Source organism: Lupinus angustifolius, chromosome LG13, assembly GCF_001865875.1.
Source record: "Lupinus angustifolius cultivar Tanjil chromosome LG13, LupAngTanjil_v1.0, whole genome shotgun sequence".
Taxonomy (NCBI): Eukaryota; Viridiplantae; Streptophyta; class Magnoliopsida; order Fabales; family Fabaceae; genus Lupinus; species Lupinus angustifolius.
The window spans coordinates 17642398-17658745 of NC_032021.1; the positions used below are offsets into that span (position 1 = coordinate 17642398).

A 16348-nucleotide genomic window follows, 5' to 3' on the forward strand; every position below is an offset into this window, starting at 1 on the left:
CAAAAAAAATCGAATACATGTATGTGGGAGGGTTCTACTTATGATTCCAAATTACTAAGTAATGCTTTAACAAAGGAGGAATGAACTTAAAAGTAGCCTTGGGTAAGATAAATATATTTTTCTCTTTAACTTTTCATGATAATTTTATATGTGTAAACAGATAAATATTTGGATTTCCTAATGACCATCAATTAATATTTAACTCCATCTTTAGCTCCATTTGAAGGTGTTTGATTTTATTTACAAAATTTTGCAAATAACAATGACCCTCAAAATGAAAATGGATTATTCCATCTTAGCCATACTTGAGGAATATGATCTAGATAATATTTTTGGGATTCTTAGATCGCAATTCACAATGTTTATATTAGAGCTTCCATTTTTATCAAAGACACAAACTTGTGTTAACATATGTAATTATCTACCATTCTTATGTTAAATATTATTGATCTCTGAAATAAAAATAATACAAATCAATGGTAAATGGTATATCAACAATGTAAAATGTTTTACACTAATATTGTTGTGTAGATTTTAAACTCATTTTTTAATTCAAAAGTATCCATTTATTTGTTATTCTCTCATCACTTTTTTTTTATGTTACTAAGAGTATCTCTCAACCTTTTTGGTAATTAAATAATCTTTTTTAGGTGTGTAATTACTCATAATAACAACTATCGTTCATAGAAATCGAACCCTCGATATCTTGGTTATCAGGCTGATTTTCTCTTCACTTTTATAACTTTAAAAAAGATGGTATTTTGGTTTTAAAAAAAGAAAGGGAAAAAAGATGGTAAGAATCCAATGAAGAGTGAGTTAGCCGTTAGCGCCTGTCTCCTTTCAAATTCAAACCCTCACTCTCTCACTCATTTTCTTCCCTTTTTATTATTCTCTTCTCTTTTCTTCTTTCTCTCAATCCAAAACGACGTCGCACCACCACCACCACCACCACCACGATGCAAACTCCGATCAGCAACGTCGCTTCCAAACTCCGATCACGATCTGGCCGTACACCTCTTCAGCCTATAAACTCCGACAACCAACACTCCTCTCCATTAAACCCTAAACTCTCGATCTCTTCTCACAAAACCAAACCTCCAATCGCTACAACTACTCTTCCAGATTCAACCCTAGCGGAGGAATTGGAAGCGATAAAGAAGAGAATAGAGAGGTTGAGAAATGATAGAGAGATAACAGAGAAGATATTGAATGAAAGGGAAATGATACTTAATGAGAAGATGAATGATTTGGAACAAAGAGGAGAGATTCAGAAAGATATGGAGATACAGGTTGATCGACTCTTCCGCTTGAAGGAACTCAAGTTCAGATGCATGGTAACTATTACTTTCATTTTTATTATTTTCTCTTTTAATTCAATTATTTATTTAATTCAATTCGATTGAATTTTATTGGAATGAACAGAGAGTTTCTCCGATGAGAACGTTGAGGGAGAAGGAACAACAAAAGATTGTTAACCAATCACCCTCTCCGTCTAAGGTATCTATTTTAAGCTCTAATGTTAGTTTTTGGATTTGTGATCCATTTTATGTTATTCAGGGATTAATTAGACTAGAGAGTTCCTGAAATTAAGGTCTAATATAAGGAGTGCTTATAGATGGAAAGTGATTCCGGTTAAGGTTGCAATTGTGGTTGTGGTCAAGGTTGTGATTGTGGTTGCGGTTAAGGTCGTAATTGTGGTCGTAGTTACTTTAATTGGTGTCATTGCTTGGCGACTTGGCATCATTGCGGCCATTGCAATGTAGATTGCGGTGTGAATTATTTTGTGATTAGAAAAATATTTTTCATTCCACAATATTATGTGGTCCAATACAGCTCAAATGTGGTTTGATGTGATTGTGTTGCAGCCTCATGCGACCGTATCATTGTGATTCCGTGTAACATTGCAATTGCAATATAATAGGATTGGGCAGTGAATGCAACTTTGTGGTTATCGCGTGATACACTAGGCAATTTAAATCAATTGATTTCTGAATTGTTTTTTTGTTATTATTATTTGAAATGAATTTATGGGCACAAATAGATGGAAAGAGACTGAGAAATGTACATTTTTGTGTGTTTTTATTTGTTGAGAAGGTGAAAAGTGAGGAAACTGTGGTGGCATCTGAATCAGAATCTGAATGCAGAGAGGAATGTGAAATTCAGAGTCCAGGCTCGGCTTGTTCAAAAACTGATACACACACAAATATTGACAAAATCTGATAATTAAGGTTTTGTACAAGTTTTCATACATAATATCTTGTTATGAATTTATCCCCCTTAAGTTATTTCTCTGAAATTCAAATTGCAGCTTTTGATAATTACAACATTTGTAAGAATAGAGAAAATGAGTCATCATATTTTAGATTGCATAAAAAGTTTCCTATCTGTTGTTGTTTCACTCTTTTCTATGTCTAGTTTCAGCTCTTGCTCAACCATCACACTAAGTAATATATATATATATATATATATATATATATATATATATATATATATATATATATATATATATATATATATATATATATATATATATATATATATATATATATATATATATATATATATATATATATATATATATATATATGTATGTATGTATGTGTGTATTACGAATTCACTTGGAATTTGTTCTTAAGGCAAGATTTAAGATTCAAGCACTATGAGGTTGGGTGCAGGCATGTTGATTTTGGCCCTAATAGAAATTATGTTGTCTTCATCGTAGAGCAAAATGGAATTGAAATCTTTGATATGAAATTCATGTCAATTCTTTTACATACAAGTGAAATCAGTAGTTTTGAAATCAGTAGTAAACCAAATATTTGGATTAAAAAATATGGGAAAAGTTAACAACCCCCTAAAAACATTGTTTAAGGAAATTAAATGAGTTATTTTGCATTGAAAATTGCTTAATTATTTTGGCTAATTAATTTATGGAGTTGCTTTAATGTAATGTATTAAGAAAAAATATATTCACTAACAATATAAGAGTTTTTATATTGTTATTTCACCATTCATATTTAATAAGTATAATAAATCATACAACATGTAACAAGGGAAATAAGTTCCCCTCCCTTACTAAGATGTTGGACATGGATTGAAAAAGTGCATTCAAGTACTTGAATCTGATATCATCCCCAACTCTTTGGTTAACATATACTCATTATTTTTGTATACATCTTCTATATTCTCAGCCAAAAATCTCTTCCAAATCTCTACTTCATCCTCATTACCCCTATACATTCTTATGTATAACAACTTAGTAAAGATAAACTACCAAAGTTCTAAAATGAATGGACTCTTTACCTCACTTAGCCACATCTAAATGGTATCACCAGATAATTTGTTTAAATAATGTAACCATGATGACTTTTTCTTCATCATGTAAAGACTATAGCTTATCATATTGAAACCTGATATTGATTCACACCATCTACAAAAAGGTAGTAAAGTTGATAATTCTATAAATTTAGTATAAGGGTTCTTACATTTTGACCAACGTGTTCTCTTCACCTCCAAAATGCTTCTCATAAAGGAGAAGTACTCGACAAATGTAGGGGGAAAAACACTACTCCATGAGAGAATAATTGCATGAAGAGAGCAATAATATCTAGGGCCACAGCACTACATCAACGTGTAAGTAAGTGTATAGTAATATCAAAAGGGTTGAGAGCTTGCTTGTATATTTTATCCTCATCAAAATGGAACACTCCAAAGTGCTATCAGAAGGTAAGTGATGGTTACAAATCGAAAGAGATACCCATAAGTTAGAATGAAGTTGTTGAACTACATATCATAATAAAAGTTAAGTGCAACCTCTACCACTCTTAAATTAAATCTTGGTGCATGCGTGAAGCTAAAACTTGTTAAACTCTATCTCTACTTTATCATAGAGTTTTTTTTGTGTGACGTTGTTGTAAGCTCTCACTGCCACATGAACTTGGCTTAGGTCTTCAGACCAATAACATCTGGGATTAAGACATACTTGCCCTATTATATATTGGGTACCCTTATTTAATCGGGTTTTTTCATGGTTGCTTGTTGCAAGGTACATTGCATAAATCCTCTCACCATATTTGATGATTCCTGCAACAAAAACTAGTATTATAGGGATCCACAACCTGTTACTAGGAACAGTAAGCAAGAAGATGATTTTGAGTGTTGAGTTTGATTTTGTTGGTTGCTTGAAATATGACCCACACACAACATTGCAGCTAAATCAACTATGAGATAACATATCCAGATAAAGATTTGTGTATAAGCATTATTCATTAGTTTCCTTAGTGGAGAAACATAGTAAGAAAGATTTGCAAAAACAATACTATAGATTATAACTACCCTAATGCTCCATGACTCCCACATATTCTCAATCTTGTTAGAGATTGGATTAAGCATAATTGTAGCTACTTCAATCTTTTTGATGGATGGATTTCAATTGCATATTGTAACACATTAATTCATCCTTGCTTATAGAACCAAGTCATAAATTCTTGACCCTTCCTTCCATGTTAGTAGCAAAGGAATATAAACTTTGGAATATTATAAAATTATTTATAAATCTTATAATCCAAGGTGGGCTTTTAAAATTTGCAGCATAGAAAAGAACTAAGAACCTATAGTGCATGTCTAGTCCTTTTTAATTTTTCTAATGAATCAGTAATATTTCATACAGAATGGTAACTAAATTGACAATCATCTTTATTTGTCTTAATAGATGGTAGAATTCAAATGGACATTGTTAAAATTTGCCAAGAGTAGATGTTTTGTTTTTTTAAGGAAAAAATCACCTTATAGTAGAGAGGCAAATTACTACTTTTGCGTCTAAGAATAAAAAAGTCATCTTATTATATATATATATATATATATATATATTTAAAGGGTAAAAATATCATTGTTGTTATGTTTTTATGTGTATCCATCTAACTATGAAAACTAACATAAAATTAATAAGCCCATATATAACACCTACTAATCAAACTCACATGTGAGAATACTTATTAATACCAAATCTATATTCAACACAATTTTTTATACTACCAAAGATATTTTATTACTTTATGACTAAGAAAATAACTCATTCCAATATGTATGATTGTTTCTCTTAATAAGTATCGCTCATAGACATTTTAGTCTTTTTGATATCTTATAGAAACTTACACTATTAAATCAACACCTTGTTGATACCAAAATTTAAACAAGCACAATACTCCAATAATTTTTAACATTCATTTAAGAGTTTTATTTATAAAAAATAGTAGTATTTAAACGACTCATATTTACCTATTTCTCTTATAACAAACCCCAACTTCCCTTATGTTGCCCTCAATGTGGATGGCAGCTCCTTGGGTAACCCGGGTCTTCTGGTTTTGGTAGAATTGTCAGAGATCATACTGAAAAGTTCATCTTCAACTAATCAGGCTCTATTGGCATATCCAATAACTTAAAAGTTGAGCTCTCAGTCCTCTATCAAGGTCTGAACTTGTGTTGGAATAGAGGAATCAAGAAGTTTATCTTTTGGTCGAACTCCTTGGACACCATATTCCTCATAAATAATACGGTCACCCCAATACATATCTAGTCTTTCCTCATCTAGGCCATCCTTGATCTGATCGCTTTGGATTAGGATATTAAGCTCCTCCACACTCTGTGAGAGAGTAATGTTTGTGCGAACTTCCTTGCTAAACTTGGCGCTTCCAACAACATTGATCTTATTATTTATGATTCCCCTCACCATGAGCTCGAAAGTATGTTGCTTGTCGACGCCATAAAAACTCTCTTTATAAGACTCTAAGCCGCCTTTTTTTCTCTTTCTTTCATGTTTACTACCAAAACAAATAATATCTTTTGTGAACTAAAAATGTATCTTTATCAAAAGGTGGTGTTGAAATAAAAAATTAAAAAAAGAAGAAAGAAATAAAGATAACGTAGAGTATGAATTTGGTTAGTAAAAAGGAGAAAAGAAGCGCATGCACATGTCTCATTCATAGATAGCAACTAATTATCCCATTTTCTGCTACTCTTGCCCTCTTATTATTGCAAATACTATCATCAATATAGTAACATAAAATTCTTCCATAACAATATTCTAACAGAAAATAGATATTAATATTCCGGTCCTTTTTATATAATATTTTTTTGAGATAATAATTTTCATGCTTTTATAAATTATGTTTGAAGGTTTATATTCATTAATTATTTTTTACTGAAATAAAAATTAATTAAGTGAGTTATAAAAAATAAATATACTGACATATTATTATAATATCATCCTTATTTATATTTAATCATCATTAACTATTAAATAAAATAAAAAAATGGTGAATTATACATAAATTTTGATGCTAATGGTTCATACATATTACAATCAGCGGAAAAAATAATAAAAAATGAGAATGTGAGTGCATTTATGAAAGAGAGTGGAGAATCACTCACTGACTGGATTTCCGTTCCGTTTCATTTGGATATATATATTTGTTATCTCACAAATTGTATTATTGTATATATCACCAAATATAATTGGTCAAAAAATTAATAATTATTAATTTTTTAATATAAAAATATTTTTTTAACCAACCATAAATTAATAATACATACAATGATATAAATTATTGAACATCAGATATCCTCGGGATAAAAGTATCAACTTCTATAGTCATCCGTACCCAACTTTTTACGTATCCAATATATTATTTATCCTTTATTTATATTATTTTATTGAAAACTCAATGTTGATTAAATATGATAATAAGTTATAGTCTAATAATGTATAAAGTCAATCTATACATTTTTTTTTTTTTGCTCTTTTTTATAACTGAATTTGGCTCGGATCATCTCATTTCATAAAGATATAAATATAGATATTAGTTGACACACACATCACTACTTAACATATTCATAAAGAAAGTGACGATTCTCTTGTATCTGTATGTAAAAATTAATTCAGATAATACTTGTAATAAAACCAAATAGGAAAATTGGTTCCATCTATTAAAGTATTTAAATGTCAACACTTAGTTTAACAGACTTTAGAAAATTGATGCATGCAAGGAAAATAAAGATTTGATTTAATGGTTTTACCAACTAATTAAAGATATTTTAATGCATTTGATCCCGATTATTTTCCAAATCCTTCTACCAATAACTCAAAATAATTATAAAAAAAAAACATGTGTTCAAATAAACTCAATTGTATATAAAGAAATTCATGTACCTAGGCTTTGAAATATAGAAAACACTCTTATTACTAATTTCTTTATATTGAAACTACAAATAAAAAAAATAGAATTGTTATTTTTATTTATAATGGAACACACACCATAGAAGGTGAAGTGGTTAAAAATGTGAATGGAATAACTAAATAAGAAATACAAACAATTTATTTCTTACACAGACCATAGAAAAACACTTTTTTCCAGAATATAGAAAAATGTGATTTGATTATTTTAAGAGGCAGAAATTATAACAGTTATTATGTCCTTTCTGTAGGTTTTACCTTTATATTGTAATAACAAATATAGATATATGTTAATTCATTTGATCGTTTCTAGAATTAACTTTTAAAAGTAAAAAATTCTAAAAGGTCACAGTTTTTTTAATAAGAATCATAAACTAAATTAGGAAAAATATCAATTTTATTTTTATTTAGATCATTATATTAATTTACAATTTATTACTTCTTCTTTTTTGAAATTGAGGATACCCATAATTTTTTCACTTCATTCGTAAATAACCATTTATTCTTATTTGGGTATCTGATTCTATCTCATACCATCATTTTTAGAAATAAGAATACAGTCTTTATTTAAAAACACATTATTGTTCTAACAAGTATAAGAATGAACAAGATAAGGATAAGAATATAGGAACAAGCTAAGAACAATAATTATGGTTATTGTAACCAATATATGTGAATGTATTAAGAGAAAGAGATATACATATATTGATAATGTATGTGTATTATATATTGTTATCCTATCATCTATTATTGATATTTAATTATGGTTGATTTTTAAAAAAAGTAATTCAAATAACTGGTTGATAATAAAGTGCATATATATGAATCTTTATTATTGATGTATAAATTTTACACTCTTATAACAATGATATAGTCTTTGAGTGAGATAATAAATAAAGTGAGTTTAATATCTATACTTTTAGACACTCATTGTATTATTTATTACGCATTTTAATTACTTTTTATTAAGATAATAATAATAATTAAATATGAATATAATAATTATTAAATATAAATGATATATGATATAGTAATAATATATATAATTACTCTGCTAAGGAAAACACGTTTTAGATTAGTCTCGGGATAAACATAAACATAATGCAATGCTTTTTTTTATATGAGAAAAAAGATTTATATATTATCATTATACTATTTATCATTAATATCTAATTATTATACAATTCGAGAAATTCATGAAACATATCTAAATGAATGGTAGATTATATACTAATTGTTTATAAATCTTTAAATTGAAATTGCATAAATACTAAACTATTTTTAAATTAAAAAACCAAACCATATTGAACTCAAACTAATTTTTAGTGTGGTTCGATTTTGTCATAACCATCTTTCTTTTTTTAATTTACCAAAAGGATTGTTACAAAACTATTTTAATTGTCACTTTAAAATAATTCATTCAAATTAAGGCAATTATCAACTGATGTTGGTTCAAATAGTACATGTTTGATTCCCTTTAAGCAAGGTCTTGAGTTCGAGTCTTGTGAATGGAAAAAATACACGCTAGAAAAATTAGTCACACATACCTGTGAATATTCCCGACTCGGACATGATTGCCTATAGTACGAAGATACATGTGAGAAACAAAAAAAAAATTAAGGCAATTAACTTCTAAGATATTGGTTTAGTAAGGTAAGGTTTCATTAGATTCTAGAAAAACCAAAAGGTTAAGTGTTCAAGATAATAACAACTGTTGGGAGGAGCGACCATAAACTCTGAAAGTGATTAATTTATTACTTAAAAGATAAAGAAATACCTTTAATAATACAAAAGTAAGGTAATTAACCGCCGAAGGACTTGACTACTGATATAAAATGTACTATTTTCCGTAATCTAAAATATGTCATTCTCAAAACTCCTACTCTATCTTTGGTTTAAGTGAAAATGGATAGAAAAAAAAACGGAGTCAAAATGATGACGGTGAAGAAGAAGACGGCGACATGAAGAAGATGACGATGGTGTAGGATGAAGACGACAATGGTGAAGAAGAAGACCGTGACTGTGAAGGGTGGCGGCTAGCAGCGGCTAGGTTTGAGTTCTCTTTTTTTTTACTGTTGCAACTTGCAAGGTAAGGTTGTAGTGTGTAGGGCCTAATTTCTATTTTTTATTTTATTTCATCCAGCCGGCCGGTTTAACCAACCGGGTTATTCCGGTTTTATCTGGTTTAACCCGGTTGGACCAGTTTTTCCACGGGCCAAAATGGCTTGGAATGGCATCCTGGTTTTATGGGTGTACGAGGCTCTCTATGCACTGGAAAAAATAGGGTGATTATGAAACTTTATCTCTTTTAGTTAAAAAAGGAAAATAGAAAGAATATAAATTTTTTACCAGAACTACCTAAATATTTTCTCTCCATCATTGGAAAGAAAACTCAACTTTAAAAATATGTTTTTTATTCTATCATTACTTTTCTAGAAAAAAGTTTTATTATTCAAATTTTATTTCCCAAAAAGTAAATTAATTTATAAAAAAAATATTTACTATATTTATATAATAAAAATATATATTTAATATATCAAACCAAATGATTAAAAAACATTTTATATGATGCATAATAAAGATATATATATATATATATATATATATATATATCAAATTATATATTCAAATTCTTTCATTTCACTCATTTTCTTTAACTTTTTTTCCAAACCAAACAACTAAAAAATTACTAGATTTCATGTTGTCTTTATTTCTTCCAACTTTCATTTATTCCATTTTCTTTATTCTTTTTCTCTTTCATGAACCATAGATATAATGACGTTGGCCCATAATACAATACGAGATTAGACTTAAACTCGCAAGTTCTCTCAAAATTCACTAAAAATGTCTATTTTTATGTTTTCTAATTATTAAATACAATTTTTTCTCCTTATACTCAATGTTTAGAGAAAATAGCAAAATGTTATTATGAGAATATGAGATGTAATTTTAAGACTCTTAATACAAATACTAACTTTCTCTAGATGACATTTGATTAAAACAAGCTGTATTATTAGATACAATTTAATTTAAAGTTAAAAAGAAACATATTATTTTTTCTTAATAAAAAATATATAGTATTGTTATACAAATAAAGGATGAAATTAATGTGTTTTTAATGTGAAGGATATAGTTAATCCATGATGTTAAAAATCCAAATAAATATTGAATTGAAAGACACATTGGTGTATGCGACTTTGATTGTTGGTAGCAGATATGAAATCAGAGTGGATGACTTTTTCATTGTGAATGGGATTGATGTTCAACTATTTCAAGGAAGACACTCTTAAGTCTTAACCCAAATATAATACAATATATTTTTATATCTAGTATTATTTTCTTACTGTCCTAATCATATTCGACGAAAAAATTAATTTACTGTCTATATAAGAGTTAATCATTATAAATAAAAGAATTTATTTTTTATACAAATAAATGGTATATGATATACTGATCATAAATAAGTTTTTACACCTACATCAATAGTGATAGAGAAATAGAGGAAACCATGTATCCAATACATGTAAGAGTTGTATACACTGTTATTATATAATTTTTCACTCATTTTTAATCATAATTGACTCTTGATAGAAATATAAATGAATGATATATAATATTTGGGGTGATTAGTGTTGTGAAAACCAGACTATCTTAGACAATCCGACTGATTTGAGCGTTGACCAGACTTGAAAACGACTCTGATTTACCGTCTTAACCAAGTGAGATTTGGACCGATTTGAACTGAAGAAATTCCCAGTCCAACCGTGTTAAATCGGATTAACCCGGGAAGTAAACCGAACGATTCACTTAAATTTTTAAAAAATGGAACAACAACCTAATCTTTTGTTTTACTCTAGTCCATAAAATGAAGAAATGCTGCTTTAATATAATTATATATAATTATTAATTATATAAAAAGTCACATTCATATATAATTTTATATCTAATAAAAATTAATAATTATATATAAAATTAAATAAAATAAAAAAAAAATTTAATTGTTTAAGCCTAATATAAGACGTCTTCCAATTTTTTTTTTTTTGGTTTCCCATAGGTATCCTCGTACTAGAGGCCATCCTATCTGAGCCGGGCACATCCACAGATAAGTGAGGCTAACTCTCCTAACGGGCATTTTTTTCATCCACAAGACTCGAACCCGAGTTCTTGCTTAAGGGAAATTAAGCATGTACCACTTGAACCAACGTCCGTTTGATTAAGAATTGAGTTTTTGAAAGAACATTTGGTGTGATGGTAAATAAATATTAGAAGATATGGGAGATAGTGTAATAATAAAATAGTATATAAATAAAAAAGTGAAGAGAAAAGGGAGGGGGTAGAAATAAAAATTGGTGGATCTCCGTTTCTCTCTCATTCTCTCGTTTCTCTCTATTCTCTGTTTTCTGTTTTCCAATTCCCTGATCATTCATTCCTGATTTTCCATCCCTTTGTTTAGGGTTTTCCTTGTTTCCTCAGATCTGTTTTTTCCTTCCTTCCTTATTCCTTCTTCCATCAATGTGGTGGTTGAAGATTACGTTTATATGAGTCCTGATCAACCTCTTCTTTCCCAAACACCTCTTCCCCTTTCTTCTTCTTCTTCTTCTTCTCAGATCCGTTACCGTAACAGATCCACTTCCTTTGACGACTTCACTAACGATAACGTCATCCATCACAACAACGACGTCGTTTTACTCTCTCACTCTAATTTCCCCCTTCACCAACAACAACACCAACAACAACATCAACGTTCTTCTTCCCTCGACAACCACACCAACGACGTCGTTTTACACACCGAATGCTCTTCAACACGAATGGTATCATTTGCTGCAATGGAAATGCAGCAACTTAATGATACCAATAATAATAACAATAACACGACACCGTTTCAAATCTCTTCTTCTTCTTCTTCTTCTTCTTCAAATCCTAACCCTAACAATACGACGCCGTTTCACAAACCCTATCACAATCGTCACAAGAGCGTGCAATTCGAGGATCCGATTCTACACGAAGATTCATCGCCAAGGTTGATTTACATAAATGACCCTAAGACAACGAATGATAAGTATGATTTCACAGGGAATGAAATAAGGACGAGTAAATACACAGTTCTCACGTTTTTACCCAAGAATCTCTTCATTCAATTTCATCGTGTTGCGTATTTGTATTTCCTCGCTATTGCAGCACTTAATCAGCTTCCTCCATTGGCTGTGTTTGGAAGAACAGTTTCACTTTTCCCCTTATTGTTTGTCCTATGTGTTACCGCTATTAAGGTATTCTATCTACCCTTTTTTACAATACACACCAATCTTTTAGGATTAGTTTAATGGACACTTTTGTCCTTATCAATAACATTTTTTGGGTATAAGCAATTATATTGGTAGGGAACTAATCCTTTCGGGTAAGTGGGTCCTCCCGATAAGTTTCTGCTCCCTGGAGTCGAACCTTTGACCTAGTTTGATAATTGGGGATCTAGTGGGGTACACTAGTAGATCAACTTCTAGTTGAATTTTGATTGCGTAGTTTAGATTTTTTAGCGATGAGTTTATGTTTTTTCTAAAATTTGAAGGACCAAATTGGTTTGAGGGAAATTTTAGGAACACTTTACTCTTTCTGCCAACATTTGAGATTTTTTTTTAACAGAGTTTGGATCAAATTAGGTTGAGTGTTTGTTTTAGGGACCAATTTGAGTCTTTACTCTTGGGCATTATTAATATAAACTTCATTTTTTGATGGATTTATTTGATCTAAATATTTGTTTGTGTTGCGTGTTACGATGATTAAGGATGGGTATGAGGATTGGCGGAGGCATCGGTCGGATCGTAATGAGAACAATCGAGAGTCTCTGGTGCTTCAATTTGGGGATTTTAGGTCGAAGAAGTGGAAAAACATAGAAGTTGGCGAAGTTGTTAAGATTTTCGCCGATGAGACAATTCCAGCAGATATGGTGTTGTTGGGGACGAGTGATCAGAGCGGGCTTGCATATATTCAGACAATGAATTTGGATGGAGAGTCGAATTTGAAAACTAGGTATGCTAAACAGGAAACAACTTCGGCAGTTTCGTCTGAAGTTTGTAATGTATGTGGGGTCATTAGATGTGAGCCACCAAACCGGAATATTTATGAGTTCACCGCAAATATGGAGTTCAATGGGGTTAAGTTTTCACTAAGCCAATCGAACATTGTGTTGCGCGGTTGCCAGCTTAAGAACACAGATTGGATCATTGGTGTTGTTGTTTATGCAGGACAGGAAACAAAAGCAATGATGAACAGTGCAATTTCACCTTCAAAAAGAAGCAGATTGGAAACTTATATGAACAGGGAAACACTTTGGTTGTCTATTTTTCTGTTTATAATATGTTTAGTTGTGTCCACTGGGATGTGTCTTTGGCTTGTTCGTCACAAGGACCAGATTGATACATTGCCCTACTACAGAAAAAGATACTTCAATGATGGACCAGATAATGGAAAGAGATATAAGTTCTATGGGATCCCAATGGAAGCTTTTTTCTCATTTTTGAGTTCTGTTATCGTGTTTCAGATAATGATACCGATATCTCTTTACATTACAATGGAGTTGGTTCGTTTGGGACAGTCATACTTCATGATTGAAGATGGTGACATGTATGATGCTTCATCTGGATCAAGATTTCAGTGTAGGTCTTTGAACATAAATGAAGATTTGGGCCAAATACGCTATATATTTTCAGACAAGACAGGAACATTAACAGAAAACAAAATGGAATTCCGGAGAGCCAGTGTGCATGGGAAGAATTATGGGGGCTCCTTGCTTACGGCTGATAATAGTACAGGTACTCAGTTTCCTCTTGAAATCATTGTTATTCCAGACTCTTCAACAATGCTGTACAGTGCCATTATTTCTTATTGTGCTAATGTATGTAGTTTGAAATGCTTGCTACTGAAAAGCTAACATATTCCATTGGGACTGAGCCTGAGAAAATTTTGCTTTTTATGGAAGTCTTAAAAATGCAAATTTGATGGTGCATTTAATTTACATGGCTTTTTTGTGCGGTTTTTTTGCAGCCGCAGCAGCTGTTATTCGTAAACGCAGATGGGAGCTAAAATCTGAAATTGCAGTTGATTCTGAACTGGTGACAATGTTGCATGAAGACTCAAACAGGGATGAAAGAATTGATGCTCATGAGTTTTTCCTTACATTAGCTGCATGTAATACTGTGATCCCTATACTTAATGGTGGTGGGGGGTTTTCCAGTGTTGCAACAAGTGAATCAAATGAAGATATAGTAGGCATTGATTACCAGGGAGAATCTCCGGATGAACAGGCTCTTGTTTCTGCAGCCTCTGCATATGGGTATACACTTTTTGAGCGAACATCTGGACATATTGTTCTGGACGTCAATGGTGAGAAACTCAGGTAGATAGTGACTTCCTGTTGGTGGGGACTACTTTTCTGAAGTGCCATTTTTCCTTTTTAAGAATGACGGAACTGTATTGTGGACATAAAATTTTATTGCTCAAATTTGTACTTTATCCGTGACCTACATCTAGATTGTTCAGTAACTTCATTATTTCTGTGTTCAATAGGTTGGACGTATTGGGCCTGCACGAGTTTGATAGTGTGCGAAAGAGGATGTCTGTCGTTATTCGGTTTCCTAATAATGTTGTAAAGGTGCTAGTCAAAGGTGCTGATACCTCAATGTTTAGCATTTTAGCAAATGACAGTGAGACCAATAATAGGATACATCATGCAACAGAAGGCCATTTGAGTGAATATTCTTCAGTGGGTCTGCGCACTCTTGTAATTGCCTCCAGGGATCTTTCAGCTGCTGAACTTGAGAAGTGGCAAAATGCATATGAAGATGCAAGCACTTCGTTGACTGACAGAACTGCTAAACTACGTCAGACGGCATCTCTTATAGAGTGCAACTTAAAGCTGCTTGGAGCAACTGGAATTGAGGATAAGCTGCAAGAGGGTGTACCAGAAGCTATTGAGTCGCTGCGGCAAGCTGGGATCAAGGTCTGGGTTCTTACTGGTGATAAACAAGAGACAGCAATTTCAATTGGCCTTTCCTGCAAGCTTCTGACTCCAGATATGGAGCAGATTATTATAAATGGCACTTCAGAGGTTGAATGCAGAAATCTTTTGGGTGAAGCCAAAGACAAATATGGTGTTAGATCTTCAGACATTGGGAAAAAAAATCTCAAGCACAAAACAAATGCGGATATTTCCCATGATTCAATGTCATTGAGCTTGCCCAAGTGGAATCCAGTAAAGGAAGAAGGAATTACTGCTCCATTGGCACTCATAATTGATGGAAACAGTTTGGTTTATATTTTGGAGAAAGAACTGGAGCCAGAGGTAAGATTATCCTTCCTCATTTGAAGTTTTTGTTTGTATGCAGCTTGATTTTTCTGTTAGAATTGTTCCAGACTTGTAGTTGTAGGCATGGTTATGAAAACCGGACCATTCTGGCCATTTCAACCGGAAAACCGGTCCCATACCTGTACTGTGTAACAATTATACCGGTCAAAACGGTCGGTTTTCATTTAAACTGTACCAGTATCAGCCGATTTTCATTTAAAATTACAATTTTTTTATGAATGTAACTTAATTTTTACCAAAATGTTGTTGTGGAGGATCAAACACACGACCACTACATTTGTTTATACTTCTAAAACACGACCTACCACCAAATCACACATTTGTTTTAACAAATGGTGTAAATAGAAGTATTTATAATCTTTTTTATTAGTTTTTCATCATTAATGTTTGTATAATATATATTTATATCTAATTTCACCAGTATGCGGTTTAATTAGTGAAACACCGGTTGAACCGCTATACCACCACACTAGTACCAGGACCGGTACAATATTAATAACACTGCTTGTAGGTTCATATTCTACCGTTTCTGATTGGAATTGTTATATTAATCTTCAGGGTAAATATTAACTTTCCTTTATTCTTTCAACAGCTTTTCGACCTTGCAACTACCTGTAGGGTTGTCCTTTGCTGTCGTGTTGCACCCTTGCAGAAAGCAGGAATTGTTGATATGATAAAGAGCCGCACAGATGATATGACACTGGCCATTGGCGATGGTTAGTTTTTCATAATGATATTAAATTACCATCAATTTGCGT

The 16348-nt window shown here is 31.4% G+C and overlaps 2 protein-coding genes across 9 annotated transcripts in view; both read left to right on the forward strand.

Annotated features, from left to right (window-relative positions):
- LOC109325014 lies at positions 873–2391 on the forward strand. The gene is made up of 3 exons (XM_019557159.1): positions 873–1334; positions 1423–1497; positions 2095–2391. The coding sequence occupies exons 1-3, from the start codon at positions 957–959 to the stop codon at positions 2218–2220; spliced, it is 579 nt and encodes a 192-aa protein (XP_019412704.1). The 5' UTR covers positions 873–956; the 3' UTR covers positions 2221–2391.
- Positions 11590–16348, forward strand: part of LOC109325415 (phospholipid-transporting ATPase 1-like) — an 8217-nt gene continuing 3458 nt past the window's right edge. For 7 of the 8 annotated variants that reach the window (XM_019557778.1, XM_019557777.1, XM_019557776.1 and 4 more), the window contains exons 1-5: positions 11591–12498; positions 13011–14037; positions 14270–14621; positions 14792–15566; positions 16183–16306. In XM_019557778.1, the coding sequence (XP_019413323.1) occupies positions 11770–12498; positions 13011–14037; positions 14270–14621; positions 14792–15566; positions 16183–16306 (3007 nt within the window). In that variant the 5' untranslated portion in view covers positions 11591–11769. Of the gene's footprint in view, positions 12499–13010; positions 14038–14269; positions 14622–14791; positions 15567–16182; positions 16307–16348 lie in introns of all 8 variants that reach the window. The other variant, XM_019557783.1, reaches the window with a different exon arrangement.

Bases quoted from the DNA above. Each gene is read 5' to 3' on its own strand.
- LOC109325014 (XM_019557159.1), top strand. From the start codon at position 957: ATGCAAACTCCGATCAGCAACGTCGCTTCCAAACTCCGATCACGATCT. The intron at 1,335-1,422 runs GTAACTATTACT...TGGAATGAACAG, and splicing joins AACTCAAGTTCAGATGCATG to AGAGTTTCTCCGATGAGAAC. The intron at 1,498-2,094 runs GTATCTATTTTA...TTTGTTGAGAAG, and splicing joins AATCACCCTCTCCGTCTAAG to GTGAAAAGTGAGGAAACTGT.